The 27,361-nt window shown below is 55.6% G+C and overlaps 3 protein-coding genes across 7 annotated transcripts in view; 1 reads left to right on the top strand and 2 right to left on the bottom strand.

Moving 5' to 3' along the window:
- Positions 1–1,736: 1,736 nt before the first annotated feature.
- Positions 1,737–6,706, bottom strand: GDPGP1 (GDP-D-glucose phosphorylase 1). Of its 3 annotated transcripts, XM_032836962.1 has the most exons (3): positions 6,647–6,706; positions 6,348–6,452; positions 1,737–3,085 (listed from the first exon to the last, which is right to left on the bottom strand). In XM_032836962.1, the coding sequence occupies exon 3, from the start codon at positions 3,074–3,076 to the stop codon at positions 1,922–1,924; it is 1,155 nt and encodes a 384-aa protein (XP_032692853.1). In that variant the 5' UTR covers positions 3,077–3,085; positions 6,348–6,452; positions 6,647–6,706; the 3' UTR covers positions 1,737–1,921. The 3 variants fall into 3 exon arrangements, with proteins under 3 accessions (XP_032692853.1, XP_032692851.1, XP_032692852.1); XM_032836960.1 differs by lacking the exon at positions 6,647–6,706 and having other exon boundaries at positions 1,737–3,096; positions 6,348–6,450; XM_032836961.1 differs by lacking the exon at positions 6,647–6,706 and having other exon boundaries at positions 1,737–3,096; positions 6,380–6,446.
- A 449-nt stretch (positions 6,707–7,155) lies between these two features.
- On the top strand, positions 7,156–11,568 carry CIB1 (calcium and integrin binding 1). 3 transcript variants are annotated; one of them, XM_032836966.1, is made up of 7 exons: positions 7,156–7,360; positions 7,488–7,522; positions 8,649–8,757; positions 9,944–10,094; positions 10,222–10,340; positions 10,413–10,501; positions 11,418–11,568. In XM_032836966.1, the coding sequence occupies exons 1-7, from the start codon at positions 7,310–7,312 to the stop codon at positions 11,551–11,553; spliced, it is 690 nt and encodes a 229-aa protein (XP_032692857.1). In that variant the 5' UTR covers positions 7,156–7,309; the 3' UTR covers positions 11,554–11,568. The 3 variants fall into 3 exon arrangements, with proteins under 3 accessions (XP_032692857.1, XP_032692858.1, XP_032692859.1); XM_032836967.1 differs by lacking the exon at positions 11,418–11,568 and adding an exon at positions 10,736–11,027 and having other exon boundaries at positions 7,158–7,360; XM_032836968.1 differs by lacking the exon at positions 11,418–11,568 and adding an exon at positions 10,765–11,027 and having other exon boundaries at positions 7,165–7,360.
- An 898-nt stretch (positions 11,569–12,466) lies between these two features.
- Positions 12,467–27,361, bottom strand: part of SEMA4B (semaphorin 4B) — a 35,381-nt gene continuing 20,486 nt past the window's right edge. Inside the window, exons 4-16 of the mRNA XM_032836954.1 lie at positions 21,170–21,333; positions 20,946–21,008; positions 19,297–19,395; positions 18,560–18,671; positions 18,162–18,275; positions 17,892–18,043; positions 17,054–17,235; positions 16,777–16,927; positions 15,735–15,945; positions 15,537–15,652; positions 15,116–15,282; positions 13,486–13,571; positions 12,467–13,269 (exon numbers count right to left, since the gene is read on the bottom strand). Of these exons, the coding sequence (XP_032692845.1) occupies positions 12,527–13,269; positions 13,486–13,571; positions 15,116–15,282; positions 15,537–15,652; positions 15,735–15,945; positions 16,777–16,927; positions 17,054–17,235; positions 17,892–18,043; positions 18,162–18,275; positions 18,560–18,671; positions 19,297–19,395; positions 20,946–21,008; positions 21,170–21,333 (2,360 nt within the window). The 3' untranslated portion in view covers positions 12,467–12,526. The remainder of the gene's footprint in view (positions 13,270–13,485; positions 13,572–15,115; positions 15,283–15,536; positions 15,653–15,734; positions 15,946–16,776; positions 16,928–17,053; positions 17,236–17,891; positions 18,044–18,161; positions 18,276–18,559; positions 18,672–19,296; positions 19,396–20,945; positions 21,009–21,169; positions 21,334–27,361) is intronic.

The following is a 27,361-nucleotide window of genomic DNA, read 5'->3' as shown; positions in this document are numbered from 1 at the left end:
TTCACGAGCTATATAAACAGCTGAGAAGTACCACCATAAAGAAAACCTAACTGCTCCCCCACGCCCACCCCATCTTATGGAAAAACTTAGTTTGGCCAGAGAAGGCTTTCCTCTGAACAGCAGTCCTGGGGTAAAAACCTGGTATTTGGGCTCATCACCTGGGACATAAAGTCCACTTTGCTGTAACAGTTATTTGCACTTCCTTCAGACTGAGGGAGCAAAACAAAGTGATGTTAGCAGAGCTTGTATATGCAAAGGCTCACAGAAAGGAACATAAGCTAAAATTACTGCGAAGTGCCAGAAAGAGGAGGTCGACCCCAAGTTTTTTATAATAGGAATTTAAATGTCAAATATATAACATTTAAATGTAAATATTAAACTTTTCTTATAAACTTTTTTTTTGGTGGTACATATTCTGCCTTAACTCAGTGGGACCTTGTAACATCTTCTGGGATATAAAACTCTAAAAGTCTATATAAAAACTTCAGACAAGGGGCGCCTGGGTGGCTCACTGGGTTAAGCCTCTGCCTTTGGCTCAGGTCATGGTCTCAGGGTCCTGGGATTGAGCCCCACATGGGGCTCTCTGCTCAGCAGGGAGCCTGCTTCCCTTCCTCTCTCTCTCTCTGCCTGCTTCTCTGCCTACTTGTGATCTCTGTCTGTCAAATAAATTAAAAAAAAAAACAAAACCAAAAAACTTCAGATGAGGCCAGGATGGAGAAAGCCAGCTACGCAGGAACCTGAACCTCAGCTCAGGGCTCATCAGCTGTTAAGGACACCACCACTACCAAGTGAGCCGAGCCGATGCCTAGAGAGGCAGCTTCTGGCAGCAGACCACCGGTGCTGCGGTCCTGACCCCGCCGCGTGTGAGCTGTACGGGCTCAGACAAGTTGCCTCCACTCTGCCAGCCTCTCCTCATTATACGACGGTACTCAAGTTGTGAAGATGCCTTTTCTCACATAAGGTGACGTGCGTGAGGAACACTCAACTCCGTGCTGGGGGCTGGAGGGAAATTCAAGGCTGGCCGGGCCGGGGAAAGGTGCTCTAAGTAGGGGCTATGGGGGAGCAAGACCCAGCGGAGGGGAGGGATGAAGAAATGGTCACTGATGGCTCAAGAAGGGAGAACTGCAGAGGCGAGGGCAGAGGAAGCGGGGACACAATGCCTGAGGCACTTTAACTATCACTTTGCCAAGACTTGATATGAAAGGAAAAGTCTATATATATCGTCAGGAATATGTAACTTTTTTTTAAGATTCTATTAATTTATTTCAGAGAGAGAGACAGCGAGAACAGAGACCACCAGCAGGGGGAGTGGGAGGGAGAGAAGCAGGCTTCTCTCAGAGCAGGGAACCTGATGTGGGGCTTGATCCTAGGACCCTTCGGCCTGAGCCGAAGGCAGACGCTCAATTGACTTAGCCACCCAGGCATCCCAGGATATGTAACTCTTGTGCATGCTCTATTTGTTTATTTTCTAAACAGATTTTATTTCAGAGAGAGAGAACACAAGTGTGCATATGTGGTGGGGAGTGATGGGCAGAGGGAGAGAACCTCAAGCAGACTCTGCACTGGGCCCGATGCGGGGCTGGATCGCACAACCCAGATCGTGACCTGAGCTGAAATCAAGAGTCTGGGCGCCTCATGGACTGAGCCACCCAGTCGCCCCCATACTTCCTCCCTAGTAACAGGTTTGACATCCCTGAAGCTTGCCTAAGAAGAAAAATGAGAAGCAGATACATTCATGACGGTGCAATCATTCAATTTATTCTAAGGTTTCTTCTCTTTACAGAGACCACTTAATAGTTCTTTACCCCTCCCCCTGGGGGTAAGCGGGTAAGGCAGCAGCCATGGAACCCCAAGCGACCACTGTGGACAGCTTTCTGGAGAGGGACTTAGACCGGGTAGAAAATACATACTTCTAGAAGGATTACTGTTCATCCTGGGCAATCAAGGCCACCAGCGCTGCCTGTACTTCTTCCGCCTGAGCTGGGGGCAGCAGACAGTCTCGAATGAGGGCCAGAGCAGCCGCCTCCGTCAGACTGCCGAAATCTTGGGACGTTTTGATGGGGAGGTGCCCGGCCAGCTCACAGAGGGCGACATTGAACGCCTCGCCTTCCTTTACCCCGAAGCTGGGCTTCCGGGCCCATAGAATTACTCGGATGCCTGTGAGAGCGGAGGATGGTGATGTCTTTCCAGGTGGGGCCCCCCGGGTCACAAACAAATTATGGGCAATCTCATGGTCCGTCAGGTAGTCAGTGGCCTGACATACCCTGCCTACGAGGGCTTCCAAGTCAGGCCCCGGCCCGCTTGTGTAGAAGAGGAAGCCGGGAGCGGGGAGGGCCCGGAGCAGGTGCAAACGGCCCCCAAGGTCCAGGGGCTCGCTCGGTGCCCCCTCCACGGGCAGTCTGTGAGCCAGGTAATACCCATGCAGGTGTAGGTGGTTCACCGAGGCCAAGCCACCCAGGCTGTTGAAGCCGACGCGGAAGCCCGGGTGTGAGCTCAGCAGCACAGCCTCCACGCCGGCCCGCAGTGCGCCTGGCAGCAGGCGCTGGGGGAGCCCCCGGGTGGGCTCGGGCACCAGCAGCACGTGGCCCCACTCCAAGGGGCTGACATTGATCATGACGAGGATGTCCTCTTGCTGGAGAGCACCTGGGAGATTGGGCTCCCGGAGCAAACGGAAGAGGACTTCTCCTGGCTGGATCTTGTTGAAGTTAAACTGTTTGGGGTCAAATGCCTGCTTCACACTCCGGATGTTCTGGGGGCGCCTCCTCTGCATACCTCGCTCCACATTCAGCTGAGCCACAAAACCCACTACACCAGGGAGGGTCCGCGTCTGCAGCTCCCCAAGGCGGTAGCGGAAGAGCCCCAGTTCCATCCGCTGCCTCCAGGCGGCGCAGAGAGCAGAGTCGAAGCGAGACCTCGGTGTCCTGTCCACGAGGCTGGGTGCGGTCCTTGGCCACTGAATCCCTTCCAGAAGTTCCTTCTGCTGGTAGACAAAGTCGGGAACACCTTGCTCTTCCCAGTCCTTACGGTTTGGAGGGAGCAAATAGGAAATCTCATTTGAATCCTGTGCAGCGGCCATGGGGCTGACCTGAAACAATCCTAAGAGGTGAAAAATATAGGACACCGTCCCATTTTCAGAGATCCCATTTTGAGTTTCAAATAAATTTTACTTCTTGTTCCGATTACAAAAACAATCTATGCCTTTGGGAAAATATTTTGAAAACATGGAAATACTCATGATTCCATCACCTCTAGATTAGCATTCATTTCCACTGAATTAAAAAATACTTTTTATTTATTTATTTTTAAAAGATTTTATTTATTTATTTGACAGACAGAGATCACAAGTAGGCAGAGAGGCAGGCAGAGAGAGAGAGAGGGGGAAGCAGGCTCCCTGCTGAGCAGAGAGCCCGATGTGGGGCTCAATCCCAGAACCCTGGGGTCATGACCTGAGTCGAAGGCAAAGGCTTTAACCCACTCAGCCACCCAGGCGCCCCACTTTTTCTTTTAAAGTTTATGTATATTGAGTAAACTTTTCTCTCTCTCTCTCTCTCTCTTTTTAATATGGGGTGCCTGGATGGCTCAGTTGTTAAACGTCTGCCTTGGGCTCAGGTCATGGTCCCAGGGTCCCGGGACTGAGCACCGCATCAGGCTCCCTGCTCCATGGGAAGCCTGCTTCTCCCTCTCCCCCTGCTTGTGCTCCCTCTCTCACTATCTCTCTCTCTGTCAAATAAATAAATAAAATACTTAAAAAAAAAAAAAAGGGCTAAGGGGACTGAGCACTGGGAAGAACCAAGAGGGTCTCAGCTTCAGAAACGAGGTACATCACGGTGGCCTTTATCGAGCTGGAGGGACTGAGGGAGGGGTGGGGGTGGGACTAGATTGATTTAGGAGAACGGGGAATGGAGAATTCAGTTTTGATGACTAAGCTTGAGATGCAGCCTGAGCATCCAAGAAGTGGTGGAGGCAGCTGACAGTCAAACCTGGAGGTCAAGGGTAAGGCATGGGCCAGATACAAATATGAAGTAGCATTTTAATTTTGGGACTAGGACCAAGGACCCAGGACCAAGATGACACCAGGAGGCTAAATATACGAGTAAAGACATACTGATCAACAGAAAGTGGGCACAGTCATATTTACATTAAAGTGAACTAGTAGGCACAAAGCATTACCTGTGACTAGAGAACACTTTAGAGTGATGAGTCAGCAGTGACCATGTCACAGGATCAAACCTTTCCACGAAAACCAGGAGCAAGGGAACACTGGTCGCAGGTCTACCTTGTGCCAGGCATGGGTTGGGTGCACTCTATGTTCTCTCAGACGACCTACCTTCACAACAAGCCTGTGAACTGGGCATCATCCTGGGACAAAGGTGAGAGATTAGGCCTTACAGGCAAATCAGATGTTTGAATTCCTGTTCTACTAGTCACTAGGGATGTGACCTTGAGCCCCTAGAATGAAGTCCATAAGGCTTAGCTGCGTGCCCACTCTCGCGGCCTCTCATTCCACTCTTCCCCTCGTCTACTCAACTCCTCACTTACTGAACTTGTTCCAGCTCAGGGCCTTGGTGCTTTCTGGGGTCCCTGCCTACAATATACCCTTTTCGCAGATTTTCTTCACAGGGCTGTCCCCTTCAAGTCTCGGGTCAAATGTCACCCCCTCGGGGAAACCTGTTGTGGTTCTCCTATCTCCTGTCCCAAGGAAAACAGGAAGAAGGAAATAATATTATGAACAGGGAAAAGATGTCTTGAAAAAAAAAAAAGTGGAACTCAAATCCAAGAGTTGGTAGTTATGAACAAAACTTGAAGAGATCTAACTAATAAAATAATTTCACAACAAGGAGCAGTTGGGGCCTCTGCGTGGCTCAGTGGGTTAAAGCCTCTACCTTTGGCTCAGGTCATGATCCCAGGGTCCTGGGATCGAGCTCTGCATGGGGCTCTCTGCTCAGCAGAGAGCCTGCTTCCCTTCTCTGCTACTCTGCCTACTTGTGATCTCTGCCTGTCAAATAAATAAATAAATAAAATCTTAAAAAAAATTTCGTAACAAGAAACACTAGAAGCTGTTTTTAAAAGTATTTCAGCAACTCAGTTTTACACTGTTTCTAGATTTGGTCTAGCACAGGCAGGGCATTATGCTAAACAGACTCAGAATGCCTATTCAGTAACTTATGATGAGAAACATGCCAAAAAGCACGAAATGTTCCTATTGGCTAATCCGGATAGTTCCTCTTCTGTACAAAAATCTACCAGGGGGGCGCCTGGGTGTCTCAGTGGATTAAGCCTCTGCCTTCGGCTCAGGTCATGATCTCGGGGTCCTGGGATTGAGCCCCACATCAGGCTCTCTGGCAGGGAGCCTGCTTCCCCCCCCGCCCCTCTGCCTGCCTCTCTGCCTACTTGTGAGCTGTCTGCCAAATAAATAAATAAAATCTAAAAAAAAATCTACCAGGAAGCAAAATTATAATCAGAAGGCTGTTCAAGGAAGGGTTCAGCACCAAGCGAGGTGGCTGAGAGATCTGTGTCACAGGTGGTTACCATGGCACAGGGCCAATTCCCACATCTTCACTTCGAAGAGACACAGTATCACCACGAAGTCCAGGGACAGGCCTTGGCTGGCCAGTGCTCCCTCCCCTCAGTCTAGGGGACACCACGACAGCTTCCTGTTCTTCGTCTCCCCTTTTACTAACCAATCTCTTGTACACAAAGAACCTCCTGTCAAGATGATTAGGTTGGGACGGAACTATACTCATTTTGACTGGTTTTGGTGTTCTCAGTTCTTTGCAGCCTCTACTTCCTGGAATGGAGTATTTCCACAATGGTGGTGGGGACTCCCATATTGAGACAGGGAGTCTTCCTAAAGCCACTCTCAGTTGAACACCTTGCTGAGTGCTGGGGAAGCTAAGGTCACTCAGCAAACATTTACTCAACAACGGCCACCTATTAGATCCTGTAGATCACAATTCTCAGAGCTCTTGGGGGAGGGAGGGACGGGACAGACACTACCCAATCAACAGCCACGTAAACATTAAGTTGCCAACCTGAGGATTCTTAATCTATTCTAGAGAACCAGGAGAGGCTTCCCCAGGGCTATTATGGAAGAGGCACTGAGAGTCCATTGTGCCGGGAGGCAACCCAGAAAGCCAAGGGAAGAGAGCAGAGAGACTGAAGTCAGATTTCAGAGGGCCGGTATTCCGGTTTTCAACCATTTATTAGTTTTAAACCGAAATGACCATGATCAGATCTAAACTTTATGAAGATCAGCAAGTAGAATGAATCAGGAGAATCAAGAACTAATCCCCACAATGCTGTCAAATACACATCAATAAAGCTGAAAAGAAAAGAATTAATCTCACCTCCACCTCCTCCCTCAGCCTGGAATCCTCACCTTCTGGAACAGTGGAGGTTCCCGCATTCACGCATCCAGTTTGCTGAGAGCCTGCTCTGGGCCAAGCGTTGTCCTAGGGGGCTGAGAGGGCACAAGAGCAAACAAGTCAGCCTCAGTCCCTGCCGGCTCTAGTGAGGTCTACAGTCACAGGGACCCTTGAGGAGAGCCTTAGACCGGGGTGACCGCCTTCTAAATGACCGAGTAGGGACAAATCACCTGAATCCTTCCCGCGGACCTGTTTCCCACATTTGTAAATCGGGAACCTACCCTGCAGGCCTCTTGTGAAATTTGAAGATCACTATGCACGGCTAGGCAGTCTGCAGACCCTCAGCGCACACCCTCAGTGGGCCGCAAGGTTCTGGTCATTTCTGGAGGTGGGATGCCGGCTGCAACACGTGTGGCGAGGGCGAGCGCCAACGTCTGGATGTAAAAGTCCTCGCCGCGCTTCGGCCACGTAGCGAGTCTCGAGCTCTCCGGATTTTCAGGTTCCAGGTAGTTCCCTTGGGCCCCGACCGCGCCCAAGGCCGCCGCACCACCGACAGCAGTAGAGAAGGACGCAACGCGACACCCTCGCAAGCTCCTGGCCGGGCCATGGCGAGCCTGTGGCGTCCCAAACGCATGCGCAGTCTGGCCGCTCGCACGCGGCGGGGCTCGCCCCGCCCACTCCGGAGGCGGGGGCGTGCGGCCTGGGCTCCGCCCCGGACGGTCCGGGCCCCGCCTCCAGCTCGCCGAGGACACCCCGGAGCGCGGAGCTGGCCCGCGGAACCCGGCTGGGAGCGCCCGGGCACTTTAAGGAGGGGGCGGGCCCGGGGGCGGTGGCCCCAGGAGCGGTTGCCGCGGGGACGGAGCAGTGACGCGGCCCGAGGGCGGAAGTGGAAAAGTTGCCGGCGCCCCGAGGCAAGTTGGGGGAGCTGTGCGCGCGGCGAGACGATGGGGAGCTCGGGCAGTCGCCTGTCCAAGGAGCTGTTGGCGGAGTACCAGGTGCGCGGGACGCAGGTCCCGGGGAGTTTGCGCGCGGGCCTGCGCTGGGGAGCCGGGTCCCGGGGCCGCGGCAGAGCGGGCGTGGCCTCGGGGAGGCTCGCTGAACCCCTTCCGTTTTGCCTTCCAGGACTTGACGTTCCTGACCAAGCAGGAGATCCTCCTGTAAGTGCCCTGTCGAACTTCAGCTCCCGGATCCTCTAGAGGCGGCTTCGGGGGGGCTCTGTCCGCAGACGGGCAAACGGCGGGTCCCTCAGAGGGAGGGACAGGGGCCTGCCTGCGGTCCGCGGCCGAGCGGGAGCCGGCGCCCGGGCCCCGAGTCCCGGGCAGTGTCCTCTGCCGCCCCGCCCTCCCCGCCCTCCTGCTGTTTCGGCCCCCCACCCCACCCCACCCCGCTGCGCACCGCTGGGAGCCACCTCGCAGCCTCGGGCCCCGCTGGGCGCCCCGGGGCCTCCGCCCCGTTGCCTTCTGCATGACCGAACTTCCTGCCCCCAGCCAGGCAGGGGCTGCTGTGGCTCTCCGCGGACTTCGCCTACCGGGAACTTGGCTCCGGGTAACACAGTAACCGTTAACGCTTACTGAGCACTCTCCGAGTGCCAGGACCCTTGGAAGTGGTTGGTTGCCTACATTACCTAATTTAATCCTCAGGTGGGAGGTACTGGGACAATGACACAGGTTTCAGAGAAGTTTGGTAACTTCCCTAAGTTACCAAAGTTACTTACACTCCAAGTAAGAGGATTTGAACTCGAGCTGGAACCCCCTTCCTAGCCGCGTGCCAGCTTTTTGTGGTGAAGGCACCTGAGTGAAGAGATTCCTTGGCTTGCCTTGGCAAAGATAACGCCAGCGGGAAGGAGGGAAGGGCTGAGGAAGAGATCGTTTCGGATGGTTACTAAAAATAGGAAGGCTTTGAAGAGCTGGAGATTCCTGGAGTGAAACGGGAAAGAGATTTCCATTTTACTCTTTTCTCCCTGCTTTTCAGGGCCAACTTCTGGCTCCTTCTGCAGCCTCTCCATCCCTCTGGGAGCTTTAGAACCTATGCCCAGTACAGTGACTGGCACACATTAGACCCTCAGTAAATACCCATGGCATGAATGCACTCTCAGCCTGTAGTCTGGAGACATTTGGATTCTACACATGGGACTATATGTATCTCCCTTTGGCCTATGCCTGCTGACTGAGAAGTTCTGTGCATGTGCCTTAGCTCCTCACCCGGTTTATAATGGGTAACAAAGCAAGGAGTGGGGATGTAATACACACAGAAAGGTTTGCCAACAAGTTCCTCTTCTGCCAGAGCCCACAGGCGGTTTTGTGAGCTGCTTCCCCCAGAGCACCGGAGCGTGGAGGAGTCGCTGCAGATACGAGTGTCCTTGGAGCAGATCCTCAGCCTTCCAGAGCTCAAGGTGCCAGTCCCCCACTCTCCCTCTGCTGTTCCTCTTGAGATCATGTGGTCACTGGTCCCTGTTCTGGTTTTCTCTTTATTTAGCCCTAATTTTCTGGGGGTAGAGGGCTTTACCAAAATCACCTGGTGGAATTCATTAGAGGGGTGTTTTGCAAACTGGGATTCTTGGACATAACTCTTGGGAGAGTCAAAGAAGTTTTGTCCTTTAAAAGGAGTTGAGCTACCCAATTAAGGTTTGAGAAACCCTATTCCAGAGGCTGATTGCCTCTCTGTAGGGTTGCTGTGAAAAACATTTTTTAGGGACACCTGGGTGGCTCAGTCGGTTAAGCATCTGCCTTCGGCTCAAGTCATGATCCCAGGGTCCTGGGGTCGAGTCCCACATCAGGCTCTCTGCTCAGCGAGGAGCCTGCTGCTCTCACTGCTTGTGCACACTCTCTTTCTCTGTCAAATAAATAAATAAAATTTTTAAAAAAAGATTTTATTTATTTGACAGAGAAATCACAAGTAGGCAGAGAGGCAGGCAGAGAGGGGGGAAGCAGGCTCCCCGCTGAGCAGACAGCCCGATGAGGGGCTCGATCCCAGGACCCGGAGACCATGACCCGAGCCAAAGGCAGAGGCTCAACCCACTGAGCCACCCAGGCGCCCCAAATAAATAAAATCTTAAAAAAACATTTATAAAGATTTTTACTTATTTGAGAGTGGGGGAGAGGGGCAGGGAGAGGGACAAGCCAACCCCACACGGATCCTGGCGAGGGGCTTGATCTCATGACCCTGAGATCACAAACCTGAGCCGAGATCAAGAGTCTGACCACTGACTGAGCCACCCGGGGTGCCCCTGCTGTGAAAATTTTTATGCAAAGGGCCTATAACACAGTGAGTGTTGAAGTAAAAGTGTTTAAAGTAACCAGCCCATCTTGTTCTCCTCCCTTAGGATGATTTCATCTTCCTTCTCTGCCCCTAGACCTGCCTTTGGGTTAAACTGACTCACAGGAAACCATTCCTGTCCCTTCCTTCAGTCAGGTGGTCCTCCTGCCCTCCAGGCTGGCCCTAAAAGACTGATCCTTCTCCGGTGAGCCTGAGCTCACAGAGCGGGTACCGTTACCTGCTCCCTCCAGTTCCTGGTGGGGTCTGAGGAGCGTGTGACCTGGGCTGCATCTGTGGCCTTCACACAAGGCTCTCTTGCCTAGGCCAACCCCTTCAAGGAACGAATCTGCAGGGTCTTCTCCACATCCCCGGCCAGGGACAGCCTGAGTTTTGAGGACTTCCTGGACCTCCTCAGTGTGTTCAGTGACACAGCAACTCCAGACATCAAGTCCCACTATGCCTTCCGCATCTTCGGTGAGAGCCAGGAGCAACTTGGTGGGACACGGCCTGTCCCCGCACGGTCCTGGCGGTGGTGTACCGCTCGGGAGCCTGGGAGCTCACCCTGACCACATTCTTTCTGGCTTCCTGTGTCTGTCTCTAGACTTTGATGATGATGGAACCTTGAACCGAGAAGACTTGAGTCACCTCGTGAACTGCCTCACAGGACAGGGCGAGGACACACAGCTTAGTGCTTCAGAGATGAAACAGCTCATTGATAATGTGAGTAGCTGGGCCAGGCCAGGGAGCGGGAGGGAAGGTCAGGGACTTGGCCTGAAGCTCTCCCTCCCCCAGATTCTGGAAGAGTCCGACATTGACAGGGATGGCACCATCAACCTCTCAGAGTTTCAGCACGTCATCTCCCGGTCACCGGACTTTGCCAGGTACAATGGTCATGGTCCCCAGTATTCTGGGTCCCCACCTGCTGCACCTGGGTCTGGGATGTTAGCATGGGGGGTGGCAGCCAGGTTGAGCAGTCTCTCCAGTTCCTCTCAGTGTCTCAGGACAGCCTTAATGCCAAAGGGGAGGGACAGATGTGGGACAGCCCATTCTGAAGGGTTGTAGGGAAGATGTGGGCAAGCTTGGGGCTAGACTGTTGTTCCCTCCTCTTCCAGCAGAAAACATGACCCACTCTTCTCTTGTTCAGCTCCTTTAAGATTGTCCTGTGACAGGAGCCACAGCGTGTGTCCCAGCAAGCACCCCGTCAGAGAGGCTTTCCACTGCTGAGCTGTGGTCGAGGTCATGCCTGTGTTGCCAGGGCCGGCCAAGCTGGCCTAGCCCAGAGCTGGCGGCCGTGCAGTCCCGCTCCAGGAAGGAGAAGGCCCTCCGTGCCAGGGCCTCTCTCCTTCTGTCATTGTCATCGCTCTGTTTGTGTTCTACTCTTCCATAATAAAAGTTTAGACATTTTGACCCTTTGCGTGATACTAGAAGCACTGGTATGAGGAAGGACCGGACTTCCAGGAGCCTTTGGTCCTCCTGGGAAGAACAGGATCTAAAGGGCCAGCAAGAAGTGAGACCATAGCCCTCCCGGGCAGGACGGGGTAGCGGGACAAGTGCAACTCCTCCCAGTGGTGCTTATAGAATTTCTACACATGAAAATTCAGACAACTGTGTGCCAAAAGAAAAACCGCCAGTTTCACTGTGCGATCATTTAAAAAAATAAACATGACAACCCCCCACCCGCCCCGATCCCGTGTTCCCACCCTGAACCGAACTGGGGGAGGTGCAAAGTAAGGGGCTGACGGAAAACGAATGAATTATTTGCCCCTCCCATCAGTGCATTAAACTTCCCACCTGCAGGACCACGCTCCACTGGGAGATGACGTCGACCAGACCAGGGTGGCTCTGGGCCACTAGCCTCTGGAAAGAGGAGGCTCAGAACTACTCCCCAAAACTCAGAGCATTGGGCCAACCTCAAAGAGTAACAGTCCTTTGAGAGGAAGGGCCAGGATTCTGTTTCTATTTAGATTTTATTTAAAAAAAAAAAAAAAAAAAGTAAAGTGCATCTTATTTAAAAAAATATAAAACCCAAATAAACTTAGGGCTCCTGTGCTGGGCAGTGTTACCATCACTTTGAGCAGGAGCAGGCAAGGTGAAGGGGAGGAAGCAGGGAATGGGGTCTGGGGAGGAGTCCAGAGGGGATGTGAGCCAAAGGGACACACAGGTTCACAGGCTGGGATGGAGGGAAGAAGGCACCAGTCTCTTCCTAGACTCCGAGGGAAAAGGTGTCCGTCGTCCTAAACTCTCTCCTGGGCTCACGCTGCCCCTCTTGCGCGTGGCCACAGCCTGATACAGGCCGGAAAGGTCCAGCAGGTGAGTCTGAGCCCAAGGCCTTGTGAGGGGCTGCAGTGGCAGCATGGCCCTCTGGTCCCTGAGGTGACGGGATGATGGCTGTGATGAGCTGGCCAGCTGGCAAGGCAGGACCCGCAAAGCCCGAGCTGCCCCCTGCTTCTGTGGGGACGAGGGGCCGCCGGTGGCTGTGGGATAAGGCAGGAGGTGGAAGAGGCCAGCAGGTGGGGACGGCCAGCTCTGTCTCAGACTGGGTGAGCGAGCCACGCCTCTGAGGCCGTGTGGCGGGGCGGCTGGCGCGTGTGGCGTTCTGCGATGTCTCATTCTCACTGGCTTCACATTTTCAATTGTTTTTTTTTTTAAACAAAGGGCTCAGTTTTACACAGGGAGCACTGTTCTGCCCACCCAGGCAGGCCCCCATTCGCAACCGGACTCTCCCGGGCCCTGGCTGCCAGTCGCAGGGGGCCTCGCTGCTTGGCGAAGGGCAGTGGGCCGGCGGGCTCCGCGGGCCCCGAGGGCCGGGCGCTGCAGCTGTGTTCCACGAGCCACAGAGGCCGGCTGTCCCCCTCTGCGCACTCGGGGCCTCTGGGGCCAGGGCGGACTGCTCGAGCAGCGTGCTCTCACACCACGGAGTCCCGGATCTCAGAGCCCAGGCGGACCCGGGGCCGAGGGCACACCGGGGACACCTCCACAAAGCTGTCCTGGATGCTGAGCGGCCTCTTCTCAGACTCGGTGAAGACGCGGGGCGCCGGGGAGCTCTCGGAAAGGGCCTGGTAGCCTCGGTGGTCAAGTGGAGTGCTAGGGGGGCCCACGCCATTAAGCGGCCGGGTCTCAGGGGGCAGTGCCACGGGGCGGGTTTTGGGGTGCACACTGGCACACTCCCCCTGCTTCAGGAAGACCTTCATGCCGCCCCGGTGCCGGTAGAGGAAGAACAAAATGAGGAGCACCACGGCGAGCACAAACAGCGTGCACATCACCAGGAACTCAGTCCAGTAGGACTTGTCTACCCCCCAGCTGGCCTTGCTGCCGGCCGGCGCGCTCACCCGCGACGTGCTGATGATGACGGGCACGCTGCCGCTCCGGTCGCCTCGGTCCGCCGCCCTGTCCTCCACCACCTTCGGGGAGTAGCAGGCCACCAGCTGCCGGAAACCCTCCTCTAGGGACCAGCACTGGAACACCCCCAGCTCCTGCTGGCTGCCCACCAGCAGCAGGTCCCCAGTGGGCAACACACGGCAGGAGGCCGAGGTGTTGACTGGGAGACCATTGTGCAGCCAGAGCCGGGTGGCCAGGTTGGAGAGGAGGGGGCAGGCCAAGGTTTTCACCGTGTTCGGCTGAAAGTCAACTTGCTCACATCGCTTCTCACCTGCAGACGGAAGAGGCGTGGGGTAACGGGGGGACCGGCATCCACAGGAGCCCCAGGCTCGCCCCACTTCTCTCGGGACTGTAATCCCCAACTCTGGGACTCTGAGTCTGGGACCAGGACGTAACGAAAGGCGTTTACACCCACCACTGCCTGCAGGGGCCTTCTCAGCAGACCTGGCCCCCCACTTCAGCCCCAGCCCTCCACAGGGCGACTCACCCGTGAGTACAGGAGACCGGGGCCCAGGTGAGGAAGTATTGCAGAGACCCCTGGTGTTGGCCCCCTCAATGTCCTGGATCCATGGCCTGGGGACCAAAGAGAGTCAGAGAGAGGCCAGGAAACCACTGTGCCCCCACAGGGCCCCGGCCCCCATGCAGCACAGGCCCTTCTCTGGCCCTGCAGCTCCACAAGGGCCTGGGGCTCAGAGACTGCAGGACCCAAAGCCAGAGTGAATGGCAGGCGCCTCCCCCAGGTTGATTCTATGCCTGCAGGTTTGAGCCGGCATCTCCTCCATGTGCACAGTATTTATCTCAAATAGGAGCTACTATACCAATTCCCTGCATTACGAAAGCAACATGGACCTTGAGAAAAAGTCTGGAAGCACCACTGGTCTAATGCATGTCTCAGCCTCTTTTAAAGCAATGCACACGCACGCGCTTGTTTGATAAAACGTAACAAGGAATAAAAGTAACTCGTGATACACTCACAAAGCCTAAAAAACACTCAACCAAGTACAAACGCTGAAAACCCTACAAGAGTCACACAGTCTACCAGCTGGTGGTGATGGTGGCACGTGGCCATTTGGGCACGTCCTTCCAGGGGCACACACGTGTGCTCAAATGGGATTCTTAGAAACATAAAACTGACACCAGGTCTCCCTGTGTGTGAAGCAAGGACACTGCAAGTGGGACAGGTTCCATTTTTATTTAAAATACATGTATCTTGGGGGCACCTGGGTGGCTCAGTAGGTTAAGCCTCTGCCTTCGGCTCAGGTCATGATCTCAGGGTCCTGGGATTGAGCCGCATCGGGCTCTCTGCTCAGCAGGGATCCTGCTTCCCCCTCCCCCTGCCTGCCTGTCTATTTGTGATCTCTGTCAAATAAATAAATAAAATCTTTAAAATACATGTGTTTTTGTCTATTTCACAGATACATAAAAAAACCTAGGAGGCTGTATGTCGAAATCTCACTGCAATTCTCTCTAGGTGCTGGGATTTGGATAGTTTTTGTTCTGTTTACACCTACCTCTACTTTTCGAGTTTTCTTTTCTTTTTTTTTAAGATTTTATTTATTTGACAAGACAGAGATCACAAGTAGGCAGAGAGCCAGGCAGAGAGGGAGGGGGAAGAAGGCTCCCTGCTGAGCAGAGAGCCCTAATGCTGGGCTCGATCCCAGGACCCTGAGATCATGACCTGAGCTGAAGGCAAGAGGCTTAACCCACTGAGCCACCCAGGCGCCCCTACTTTTCAAGTTTTCTATATGAACACCTTACATCCCAATTTAATGCTTCTGGAAGTGATTTTTAATGGGTTTGTTTATGGCCTGTCGTGTAGCTATTTTTTTTGTGAAACACATTCACATGCCAGCCCACAATCTCCTGCAAGGCTTTTCAGAGCTGTGATGCTTCATTCTTTGCCAAGTGAGATCCCTGGCTGTAGAGATGGGTAAGGCAAACATCACTTACGGCCTATACCAGCGCACTTTGGAGAGGCAGAGGGGAGCGAGTTACTAACCATGTGGACCATGGCCACAAAGGAGGCTGCCGGGGGACTCTACAGAGGGCCCACGGAAGGTGCTCCGAGGCCAAGTGCGCAGGGGTGGACAGGTGGGAAGGGCTGGAGGAGCTCTCACCTGGAGGCCGTCTCAGGCCCGTAGAGGCTGACAGGTCTGCACCTGGAATTGCTCCATGCACAGTAGGGGTCCCGGGCGAGGACGCAGTCCCCACAGCTCTGGTACAGGCTGCAGCTGGCGACGGGCACCTGGACCACGCCGGAGTAGGAGGCTGCGTAGAGCAGTCCCTGTACGGACACGGGGGCGTGAGCGGCAGGCGCGGCCAGTCAGGGCCACCACCCGCAGCTGCACCTGCCCACGCCCCCAAGGAGCCTCCTCTTGTGCTCCCGGGAACCCCACTTTCTGTTGGCTTATGCCAGGAGCCTGAATCTTTCCATCCTGCTGCTGCCAGGGAGGACAAGCTGGCCGAGGCCGCCTCGTCAACAGCAGAGGGGCACCAGAGCACGCTGGCTCCCTCTTCCGGGCCCCCCCACCAGCTCACCCTGTCAGCGTCCAGGAGCAGGTTCTGCACGGGCTGTCCCTGTGGGAAGATCTGGAGCTCCTCAATGATGTGCACCCTGGAGCCCACGCTCACCGCCTTGTGCAGCCAGCCATCACCTGGAACACGGACGGCACTCAGGCCCACATCCTGGTGGCCTCGGCGCCTTGACCCTGAACCCGCCCTGCTGTCGACACTCACTGGTGCCCAGGAAGAGCACGTCATAGGTGCGGTGCAGGCCACGCACACGGTGGACGGCCACACGCTGGTAGCGGGCCCGCGGCTGCAGCAGCAGCAGGTGGCTGCGGACCTGCCCGTCCATCAGGAAGTGGTCTTTGAGGAAGTTCAGCACACGGTCCGGGAGCTGCAGGGACGAGCTGATCTTCCTCTCCCGGGCGCTGTTGGTGATGCACTGGAGGAGGAGGGGGCAGCGTGAGACGGAGGGCCGCTTAGGGCAGCACGCAGCAGGGCAAGCCTGCAGATGCAAGACTTCTGGCCCGGCCTCCCCGGCAGGCAGGAGGGGGGCATGTGCCATCCCCGGAGGCCAAGGGACGTCACTGGGTGCTGCATGGATCCAACACACTGATCTGGAGGCTGAAGGGATAAGCCTGGGTATGGGGCCCCCACGGGCCCTGGCTGGCAGGGTTCCCCTTCCTGCCCAGGCCCCTCACCCTCACCCAGGCCTTGAGAAGCATGACCACCCTTCACGCGGCTCTTGCCAGTACTCGAAGGAAGCCCTGGCTGGCCGGGTTTCCTAGGCCAGGGGTCAGAAGGAGGTGCCCTCTTGGGGCCCCAGGGAACTGAGACCCAGGTGCCCATGACGGGAACAGCTTAGACATTTCCTCCACTCTGCTCCCCCCTCGCTTTCCTGTCCCTCGTGGTGCTTCCTGGAGTCCCCTCCCATACCAACTGCTGATGCTCATGACCTTGTTTCAAGGTCTGCTTTGGGAGGGAGCCATGAGGCTGCGAGGACAGAAGGAGGATGTCCTCACAGCCGGGCCACTCACTCAGCCCCTAGATAAAGAGCCCACAGCTGAGCAGGAGAGAGGCACAAGCAAAGGGACAAGGACAAAAGCGCACCCTTCAGTGCCTGGGCAGGTGCACAGGGGCCCACCGAGACAGGTTACCGGCACTCCGGCATCCATAGCCACGTCCAACCCAGTAAGACAAGCAGCCCTGGGCTTCTGTCCCACTTCAAGAGGAGGAAAGAGACCCAGAGAAGCCATAGGCAGCCTGTACTCACTGCTCCAGGCCGGGGTGTGGGCACTGGGTGGGTCACCGTGTACCACTGCTGCGTCTCCCGGTTCACCTCCTTGTAGAGGCCACTGAAGGCGTTCTGCACATCCCTCATGGTGAAGACGCAGACGGCGGAGCCCTCCGTGGTTCCCCTGTGCCTACAGAGGAAATGGCTGGATGAACCCAGGAGCCTGGGGCACAAGATGCGGCCAGCTCTTGGGCCCCGGTCCCAGTCACCCCACGCCCTCCCAGCTCCAGTTAGGGCTAGGTCCTGGGGGCCATACCACTGGGAGGTGAAGACCCCATAGAACAGGGTGTCATGCCAGTCCTGGGGGCTGGGGCTCAGCGTGAAGACATCCTGCAGCACATTGAACGGGAAGCCGTCCTCTGGCCGTGAGCACAGCAGCTGGGCCTTCAGGAAGGATGTCCAGCGCTGCTGCAGGACCCGCTCACCGCCCTCGTCCCCCTGGAGGAGGGAGAGAGAAGCCGGGCTTATGCGCAGGCCCCGGCAGGGAGCCTGGGGCCCCCTACGGCCCCTCCCAGTGGTTGCTACACAGACACCCTGATGGGCATGCGGAAGCTACAGGGCAGGGTTCCATTTAGAATCAGGAAGACTTGACGGCGGGGTCCAGGTCCCATCACCGTGAGGCTGGCCGAGTACACGAGGGTGCCTTCCTCAGGGTGGAGTACCCGGAAGCGGACAGACGGGGAGTCTGACACAGGGGAAGGGTTCATGATCCCCCGCGAACGGGGCACCTGAATACCCACGCTGCAGAACTCTTGTTTGTAAAGTTTTTTAATCATGGGGCGCCTGGGTGGCTCAGTGGGTTAAAGCCTCTGCCTTCAGCTCAGGTCATGATCCCAGGGTCCTGGGATCGAGCCCCGCATCGGGCTTTCTGCTCAGCAGGGAGCCTGCTTCCCCCTCTCTCTCTGCCTGCCTCTCTGCCCACTTGTGATCTTTCTGTCAAATAAATTAAAAAAAAAAATAAAAATAAAAATAAAAGGAGACCGAGAAAAGCAGTTCGTCAAGCTATTCCTCCTGGAGGACAGAAGAGGCCTCCTGGCACTTCCTGATCCAGTACTGGAGGCTTCGGGGTCTCTGGGGCAGCCCAGTTCCCTCACCTTGCAGATGCGGGCAATGCGGGACACGATGGTGTTCTCGAAGAACTCAAACTCCTGGCCAGTCTCACTGAAGAAGAAGTAGATCTTGTCATCGTCCCCTTGCAAGCTGCCCAGGCTCTCGGGAATGTAGGCCGAGGCCACAAAGGCTGGGTCTGTGGGACCAATGAGGAGTGCAGTCAGCCTGGGAATCCCAGACAGGAGAGAGACTGTTCCTGGCCTGGCCCTGAGGGGCTCTGGGGACTGGCACTGGGTGCGTGGGGAGGACTTCACCTTGGAGCCAGTTGAGGGAGCTCTCGGTCTTGGTGGGGCGGAGGCTCTGGCTACGTGAGATGGCCGGGTCATTCCCCTGGAAGCTGCTGACCGTTCCAGTGTAGAGCTCACCGTCTGCCAAGAGAACATTCCCGTGGGAATGGCCCCTCCCACGGCTCCTTCTCCCCACCCAGGGCCCACAGTGACCCCAGCACTGCCCATCTCGCTTGCGGTGGACAGGGAAGGGAGTGGGAACGGGGAAAAGCCAAACCCAAGGGCAGCCAAGGGTCACTCTGGGCCCCTTGGGACCCAGCATGGCGGGGACCCACCAGCTCAGGCCTGGACTGACGCTGCCCACCTACCCTCCCCCACACGGAGCCTCACTGAACTCATCCTGCCACTCCGCCCCCAACACTCACCAACCACCAGGGCTGTGGACTTGAAATTGGGGTCAAAGGGACAACGGCCCTTGCCATCTTCCAGGAGGATGCGGCCCACCTCGTCCTGTGCCAGAGTGAAGTTTTCCACACTCTGCAGGGAAGCAGATGGAAGAGCTCAGGGGCACGCTGGGGAATGCGTGGGCCTGGAGGGAAAGGAGGGGGGGCGTGCCAGAGAAGGGGGACGAGGTGGGAGGCAAGCCGCCATCCTCCTCTTTTCTGCACGCAGGGTGCCGTGCGGGCACCGTCTGGCAGGAGCCCTCTGCGGTGGGCACACTAGCCGCAGTGACCACAGGAGAGACGCGACAGGCTTCAGAAGGGGCACCGATATGATTCAAAACCAAGCTCCAACCCACTGCTCAGAATGCCACCCTCTGCTCAGGGGTGGTAAAGCAGAAACGCAGGAGTGTGTGTGTGTATGTGTGTGAGGAGGGGTGGAGGAGGTGGGCTGCGGAACTGAGTGAGGCCAGGGCAGAGCTTGAGGAAGCAAGGGAGGGTGTGAGTCCGGGGCTGGCCGCGACCTCTGTGCCTGGGGTGTTTCCTCGCGCCCCTCCTTCCCCCACCCTGCGTGGGCCAACCGGGCCCCTAGACCTGGGACTGGACCTCAGGGTTCTGGACCCACTGCTCCCTAGAAGTCGTGCCCTGCGCCCCAGCCTGGACCAGGGATGGGTGCCGGGGAACAACAGCCCCTGGGAGTCTGGGCAGAGGTGGGCACTCACAATGTAGGTGCACACGGGGCTGAAGGCAGCGGTGCCGCAGGTGAACAGATGAGTGGTGTTGAGTGGCAGGAGGATCTTGATGTAGTTCTGACAGTCGCGCTGAGGGAGACGGAAGGAGGCTGTCAGGCCCACGGATGCCGCCAGGGGGAGCCGCCAAGCCCTCCCCGGATGGGGTGAGCTGGGTGTGCAAGGAGAGCTTGGGCTCTCTCTGGCGCTCCTCAATCCCAGGGCAAATGAGAATCCAGCAGCATCCTGGGGCAGAGCTGACTGAGGACCATAGAGTGTGTGCGCTGGAGGGGAACCCAGGGGCTCGGCGTGTTTGGGAAAATTCTCTTCAGTGTGGGAGTGAGGGCACAGAATCCCTCCCCTTGGGCTGTCTTCCCCCCGAAGGTCTTTTTCGGAACCTCAGTGAAAACCTCTGGTTCTCCCCACCTGCCTGGTGAGATAAGCCATGACCCAGAGCAGGACCTGGGACCCCAGACTCATGGACGATCTGGTGTCCCCAACCACGTATCTGATCGTTCCCCAAAAACTTTATCGTCCGAGACCTCTCCCTTTTCAGCTGCTCAGGCTCCAAACCTCAAGGTCAGCCCCAATGCCTCTTTCACACCCCACAGAGGCCACTCTCCACCACGGCATCCAGAGCAACCCTTTTAAAACATGCCAGCCAGGGCACCTGGGTGGCTCACGGAGTTAAGCCACTGCCTTTGGCTCAGGTCATAATCTCAGGGTCCTGGGATTGAGCCCCACATCGGGCTCTCTGCTCAGCGGGGAGCCTGCTTCCCCCTCTCCTCTCTCTGCCTGCCTCTCTGCCTACTTGTGATCTCTGTCTGTCAAATAAATAAATAAAATCTTAAAAAAAAAAAAAATGCCAGCCATGGCTCTCCCCTGCCCAGCCCTCTGGTGGCTCCCCAAGTACCTCTCTCAGAGCAAGGTCAGTCCTGCCCTTCTCCAGGTAGCCCAGAGCTAACTCCTGACGCACATGTCACTTTCTTAATGAGGTGTGGCCTGACTACCCGTTCAAGTGGCTGCATTTGGCCTGTTGCTCTTTCTTCTTCTGCACAACTATACTGCCTGTGTCTGAAAGGACCAGGGCACAGAGCACGTTTACCCTTTCAAAGAAGTCGGGGGCGGTTGGGACTTAAATCTATGTCTGAACTCAAGTCCAGGGCTCTTTGGCCTTCCCCTTAGTGGCCTCCTGCTGCGTGAAGGACAGGAGATCTCTGGGAACAGTGGGGAGTCCTCCAGGAGAACCCCAGGCTGGACAAGACCCCCACGCCGAGGGGTCTGGCCCAGACCACACCAGGATCAGGCAGATGTCCTCTAGTACCCCCTCCGCAGAGTGACACCCGGTCACTGCTCTTGCTGGAAGCCGACTTTATTGGGCTCTGATTAGGTGTGCAGTGAATATATTGGCTCACTGAACCCCCACGCCAAGTCCGGTGAGACAGGCCATCAATGTCCCCATTTTACAGGTGGGGACACTAAGGCAGTTCGGTATAGGACCAAACCAGGTGTGGCCATCTCTGAAGCCTAAGGCCAATCTACCGCAGCTGGCTGCACACTCCCTCGTCCTGCCGCCATGCTGGGTCCGGCGCACCACCCTCCATCCCTCCCTCGGCCCCGGTGGCCTCCGCGTGCTAGCTCACCTGTGGGTCCTTGCCCTTGAAGCTGCACTGCTGCTTCCTATCGGCATCCGCGCTCCACGACAGCTAAAGAACGAAAGAAGGGGGGCGCGCAGGTGGGGATGGGGGTGTGCCCGGCCCCTCCTCTCCCACCAGCAGCATCTTCACACCCAGAAGGTCGGTCTTTCCGTCCACCTGCCCCTCCGCCATCCTCTGCCCAGCCGAGCCAGCCCCGGGTGTCACCTCACCTCCTGGTACGCCCCCCCAGGCAGGAAGCTGGCACTGCTGTTGAGAGCAAAGAGGGCCTCTCGGGCACCCACATAGAGCGTCTTGCCATCCCTGCTCAGCAGAAGGGCCGTGTAGTTGGAGACGTTTTCTGCCCCAAATCTGAGAAATGGCCGGTCTTTGGAGCCTGGGGAGAGGAAGACAGACATCACCCAGGGGCCACCCCTCCCATGAGACACCTCTCCCGTGGACGTCGAGGATGGGCCAATCTGAAGGGAAGGGAGCAAGGCAGTGCATGGCAAGGAGCTGGGATGGGCAGAGGAGGCTGAAACGGAACAGCATTCCTGGGCTCTCAAACATCACATAAGAAACAAACGCACGAAAGCTGAATGGGAAGGAACATTTATTATAGCAGCGTTCACGTTAGTGAGAAACTGACAACAACCTAAGTGTCCAACCATCAGGGAAGAGATGAAAAGACGTCACTAACACTGCACTGGACAGGATATTAGGATACAGCTGGTAAAAATGATGTAGTAGGAACACCAGAAAAACCGGCAAATTAAACAAGAAAGGCAGGTCAAATAGGAAGCAAACTAAAATATCAAGTAATGGATTCTGAACACGTAAGAGAATAAAAGATAGGAAAGGACATTTACCACCCCCTCTGAGTGGCATCAGCCCCAAGGAGAAGGACCTGTAAGGATGGTCCACCCACACTGGTCCTGCAGCAGCAGAGTCCTGATGGCTGAGGGGAGCAAATGCAGGGCTCCGGTCTTTACCTCTTAGCACCGGCTCAGGGTCACTCATGGAGGAATTACGGTCATAAAACAGAACCCACAGTTACCAACCCTGACCTCAGGCACCTGAATGCGCAACAGGGAGACGCTGTGATGCCGGGTCCCAGGGTGGTTAAGGTAAAAATGGAGTCTCTACCTCTCTACCTCCCTGGGAGAGCAAAGAGGGACACCAGATATGGTCTTGGCTAATGGAATGAGAAACTGAGGTTTCAGTATAAAAAAAAAAAAAAAAAAAAAAAAAATTTCTTTCTTTTTAGGAACCTCTAAACATGGGGCTTGAACTCATATCCCTGAGATCAAGATTCACATGTTCTACTGAGCCAGCCAGGCACCCCGAGGGTAGTATTTTAAGTTACAGAGGCAACCCAGTATAGTGGTAGAAAAATGTCTGCAGGAGGCGAGGAAGACAGATGGAAGTGAGGGAAAGCCTTCTTTTTCTCAGCAGCAGATCAGTAAATCAGATAAGCCACGCAGCAGTGGTGCCAGCATTTTACTTAAGCTTATGGAGGAAACCACTGTATTAAGAAAAAGTCTAACTGATTTAGAAGTCGTCCCTTTGGGGCGCCTGGGTGTCTCAGTGGGTTAAAGCCTCTGCCTTAGGCTCAGGTCATGATCTCAGGGTCCTGGGATTGAGCCGCATCGGGCTCTCTGCTCAGCGGGTAGCCTGCTTCCCTTCCTCTCTCTCTGCCTGCCTCTCTGCCTACTTGTGATCTCTGTCAAATAAATAAATAAAATCTTAAAAAAAAAAAAGTCATCTCTTTAATCAGGCCTGGGGCGGGGGATGACAGAGGCACTGGTCACTTTTCACACTTAAAAAACTCACTTCCACACTTAAAAACGAATTATGTGTATGCGTCCTGGATACAAACTTGAAATACCTTTCATTGTTATAAAAGACATAGTAACAGGGAAGATTTTAATTATCTACCATCAAGTGAAGATGGTTATAAAACACTATGTCTAGGGGCACCTGGGTGGCTCAGTCAGTTAAGCACCTGCCTTCAGCTCAGGTCATGATCCTGGGATCCTGGCATCAAACCCCATGTCAGGCTCTCTGCTCAGCGGGAGCCTGGTTCTACATCTCCCTGTCGCTCCCTCTGCTTGTACTCTCTCTCTGTCAAATAAATAAATAAAATCTAAAAAAACAAACAACAAAAAGCAAAAACAGTATGTCTAGTTAGGTCTTATTTTTTTATAGGAAAAATATGAACAGAAAAGGAAAAAAAAGAAGGGAAAATCCAGCAAGATGAATCACAAAATGCTGAAAATTGGTATCCCTGGTGGGAGTACAGGTAAATTTTTTTTCCTTTTTACTTCTCATGTTTGGATTCTGTAATCAGGTTACTCTTCTGTAATACAAAAGAAACAGAAGGAAAAAAAAAGAAAGAAATGCACGTATCTGCCCAACCAGGGTACCGTTTGTGCCTTGAGTAATGGGTCTGAAGAGAAATTATTTTAAAAATTTGAAGCAGCTGATAAGGAAAGAAAAACAAGCAGGAATAAGCTACCCTGCCCCTCAGGCATCTTCTATCTGACCAACAGATTCTGACCACGCAAGCAGACACGGTCTCATGAAGCTGAGGGAGCAAAAGGGACATGCCAACAAAGCACTTGTGGAGACAGCTTCACAAGCTTTTACGTGGCGTTTTACGTACCCCTGGCCTGGTTCCACAAAGGGCAAGAAAACAAAGAAAAGAATGTAGTGAAACATAAACAATAAAATCAAGAACAGAGAAAAAACAAGACATAGATCCGAGACAAACACCTAAACCAGAGAGTTAGGGCATATTCACATAAGCAGGTCAGAAGAGATCTTCACACACTACTAGAGACAGGTTGCGCATTTAATGCTGAGCCTCCTGGTGGCCGAGGAGAAAAGGGAAATAAAGGGAAATGAAGCGATTTTGTTCTCACTGTCCAAGAGGAGGAACACAGGGTGTTCTTCTGGAGAAGCTAAGCTTTCTGCCCAGCCACTAATGCTGAAGGAAGCCCTCAGGTGGGATGTCCTAGCAAAGCCAACAGGATGTGGGATGGACAGCATCCTGCCGGCAAACAGGATGACAGAGCTCCCAAGGCCACTCTTCACAAGGTGTCCCAGTGAGGGAAGGTGAGGACACAGGTGACCAGGGCAGGAATCGATGGGGGAATGTGTGTGGCTCTGCAGCTGGGAGTCTTGTCATGCTCTAGAAGCAAAGTCGGTACTAAGGGGGCACTGGGAATTCATGGGGAAAGTAACATCTCACATCCAGAGCCCAAACTCTAGTACTAAAACCAAAGGTCCGGAGAAGTCAAGACCTCTCTTTGAACTATCAAGTCCAGACCTGCACAAGATTCTAGGTCTTCTGCCCCCAGTTGCCAACCCCTCACTACATCAGCACTCAACACGCTGGGAAGCCCAAACTCATTCCCCACTTCTCCCAACCATGAAATTTCCAAACACAACGAGGTCCAATCGTGTTGCTTGCACTGTGTGCTGATGACCTTTTGGAACAAGCAGCCTGACCTTTCCATGCTCTGCTCCTAGAAGTCACCCCCACCAAGAGACCCCTCCTGTTGGCCAGCACAGGTCCACACCTGGGAGGGCGCAGCGGGGCAGAGATGAAGACACTAACCCCCACAGGCCAATGACAGCCCTACAAGGTATGCACTACTGTCATCCCCAGCTTACAGAGGAAGAAACCAAACTTCAGAGAAACCAGGCAAGTTGCACAAAAGCAGCTGTGGTGGAAGGCTGGCTCAAGAGGTCTTCTTCCCGAAGACCCCCCCCCCGTCCCCCCGGGTTGGCCAGCTGCAGGACGCAGCAAAATCCCCCAAAAGGCCTGACCTCCCGGGTCCAGGCCTGCCCTGAGGTGCCACCGCCACCCAGGGACGGCCTGACCGTGCGCAATTTGTGAGCTCCTGGGTGATCCTGAAGTGGGAGGCCCACGGGCCACCCACTGACAAGCACCTCTGGAAGGTGTTGCCAGTCCCGAGTCACTGACCTTTAGCCGTCTCACACACAACAAGAGGATACTGAGGAGAAAACACAACTCCCAGCGGCCTCACTGGGAGGAGTCCAGGAGACGCGGCAAACGCCTTCCACATCCCCCCGGCGGTTCTCTGAGAGCGAGGGCTGGTTCAAATCTGCCAGTGCTTATCTGCCCGCACAGGAGGGGCATCTCCCCTGGGTGGCCTGGAAGTCTAGGCAGGAGGCTGCACTTAGAATCCATCCACAGAAATGCCAAAGGTCAGAGATAAGCTGGGTGGCAGCTCAGCCTTACTAGGGCCAGGAGGAAGTGGAAACCTGCCAAGGGTCACGTAGACAGAGCCCAGCCAGTTTGGAAGGACTGCCGGGGCGCCAGCCCCACCACGCCTCCTCCAGTCCCACTGGGAGCATGGTCACGGGAACAGCAAGGGGACAGAAGGGGGTGACAGGCCCTGACACCACGCGTTCCCCTTCTGTGCTTTCTCCTCTTTTGTCCCCCTTCCCTGAGCCTCTCGGACCAAGCCATGGTATCCTGAAAGCCTTGCTCGCTGCTACCCTGTGGTCCCCCCAAGACAGGTGGACTTCACCAGGGCTAGTCCGTGGGGCTGGCTTCCCAGCTGGGAGTCTTGACGAGACAAGACTAAGAGCACAGGCTCAGGAGTCAGAGACCTGGGTTCAAACGTTGCTTCTGTCACTTACCAGCTGTTTGCCACCAGGACAGGCCACTTAACATCTTGGAACCTCACTTTCCTTATCTGTAAAATGGGGATAATAGCACCTTTCCTCATAGGGTTGTTACGAGAAGAAATTAGATTATGTATGTAAATAACAACGTGCATAATAACCCCCATTTACCAAGAGCTTTACTCAGAGCGACTCTGCACACGTTGGCCGAGTGCTGGCATGGTGTCTGGCACACGACCAACCCTCGAGTGGATCAAAAACAAAATCCAAAAGCCCTGCAGGAAAATCCAGCCCAGCGAGGGCTGCCAGCAGAGCAGGGCTGTTTGGAAGAGCTGGGCCTCCCTCGTCCTCAGGGTTAAAAAAACTCACGCGGGGCGATTCCTAACCTAGGTCGGCACCTGGTCACGCAGGGGCCTCCCGGCCAGAGCGCACGAGCTCGACTTGGGACGGGTGTCCCAGGCACGTGCTGTGTGCCCGATCCCGATCCCGCTCCACGGGACTCTGAGTGGCGTCCCCACCCGGGTGCCTGGGGTCACCTCCAGAGTGATGGCACAGACGTCTGTGTGGGCCCTGCCTGAGCTTGCTGCTGTGTGTGTGTGTGTGTCTGCGCACCCTACCGCAAGGCCTGTCTGTACCTGCATTTGCTCCCGGCTGCTTTTTGTGGAGAGGTGACTGGGAGGGGGTGTCAGTGCTCTCTGCTCCCCAGGGGCGTCAGCACACTCGGGGGCCGCCGCAGCTCCTAGGCTGCTCTCTTGTGTGGCAGAGCGCACGCCTCGTGTGCTCTCCTGGGCGGCCTGTGCCGCTCACACATCCTCCACATCCTCTTCTACCCAGCGGGTTGGTCCAGGAGGGAGAAACCTGGTCTGCCTGAGGCTGTGGCCGGTTTTTCCCAGGTGGACGAAACCTTTCTATCCGCCCTGGGCAGGCCTGAGCTGGTGGCGTCCCCGGGGCTCCAGGCAAGTAGCACCGGGGCGGGCTGGACGGGGCCGATCAGAGCGGGCCCCGCTCCCCCACCCCGGGGGCCTGGGCCTCTCCGAAGGAAGTGATGCGGGAACAACTCAGCCCCCAGACTCAGCTGGAGCTTCTCCCCTTCCCTGTGACTCAGCCGGAAGCTGGGAGCTCTCTGGGGTGAGACGGGAATCGGGCTCAGCGCGGTCCCCACCCAGCCGCCAGCCAGCGAGCTGTAGCCGGGCCGTGAGTCAGAGAACCACCCCACCTTTCTCTCCACCGCGGCTCCTGGCACCACAGCTGACGTGGACGTGGCCCTGGCATCCTGGCCCCCGCAGGCCCCAGTGGGACGAGGCCAGAAAACACCAGTTTCTCTGTGTGAAAAGTGGGGAGGGTGCCCCCAGTGCAGGGAGGTGGCGGTCTGCCCCTCAGCTCGAATCACAAAATCCCCAGAAAGGGGTCTGGGCCCCGCGGCAAGCCCGTGAGGGCACCTCCTCTTCCCCAAGGCGTCGTGCTGGACTCTTGGACCCGCTCGTACCTGCAGGAGCGCCACTCCTAGGGCAGGACTGCTGACTCAGCAGCAAACGTCAGCCGCCCGGGACGCAGGTCCCCCTTCTACACCGCGCCCGAGAGCTGTGGCACAGTGGCCCAAGGGACCGGAAGCGGTGGGCTGAGTCCCCAAGCAGGGAAGGATTCCTCTCTGCAGGGGAAGAGGGGCTGTGGGCCAAAAGCCCTCCCCATACAGAGGTAAGCAAGCAAGAAAGAGGACATCAAGGGAACCGAGCCTAGAAGCATCCCCTGTGTCCCGGGCAGGCACA

Source organism: Lontra canadensis, unplaced genomic scaffold (genome assembly GCF_010015895.1).
Source record: "Lontra canadensis isolate GAN:19392208 unplaced genomic scaffold, GSC_riverotter_1.0 scaffold94, whole genome shotgun sequence".
Lineage (NCBI taxonomy): Eukaryota > Metazoa > Chordata > Mammalia > Carnivora > Mustelidae > Lontra > Lontra canadensis.
The sequence above is the reverse complement of the archived record's forward strand: the minus strand, read 5'-3'. Positions and strand labels throughout refer to the sequence as shown.

Excerpts from the sequence above, each read along its gene's own strand:
- GDPGP1 (XM_032836962.1), bottom strand. The coding sequence starts at position 3,076 with ATGGCCGCTGCACAGGATTCAAATGAGATTTCCTATTTGCTCCCTCCA.
- CIB1 (XM_032836966.1), top strand. The coding sequence starts at position 7,310 with ATGGGGAGCTCGGGCAGTCGCCTGTCCAAGGAGCTGTTGGCGGAGTAC. Across the intron at positions 10,095-10,221 it reads CTATGCCTTCCGCATCTTCG|ACTTTGATGATGATGGAACC; the intron begins GTGAGAGCCAGG and ends GTCTGTCTCTAG. Across the intron at positions 10,502-11,417 it reads CGGTCACCGGACTTTGCCAG|GACCACGCTCCACTGGGAGA; the intron begins GTACAATGGTCA and ends TCCCACCTGCAG.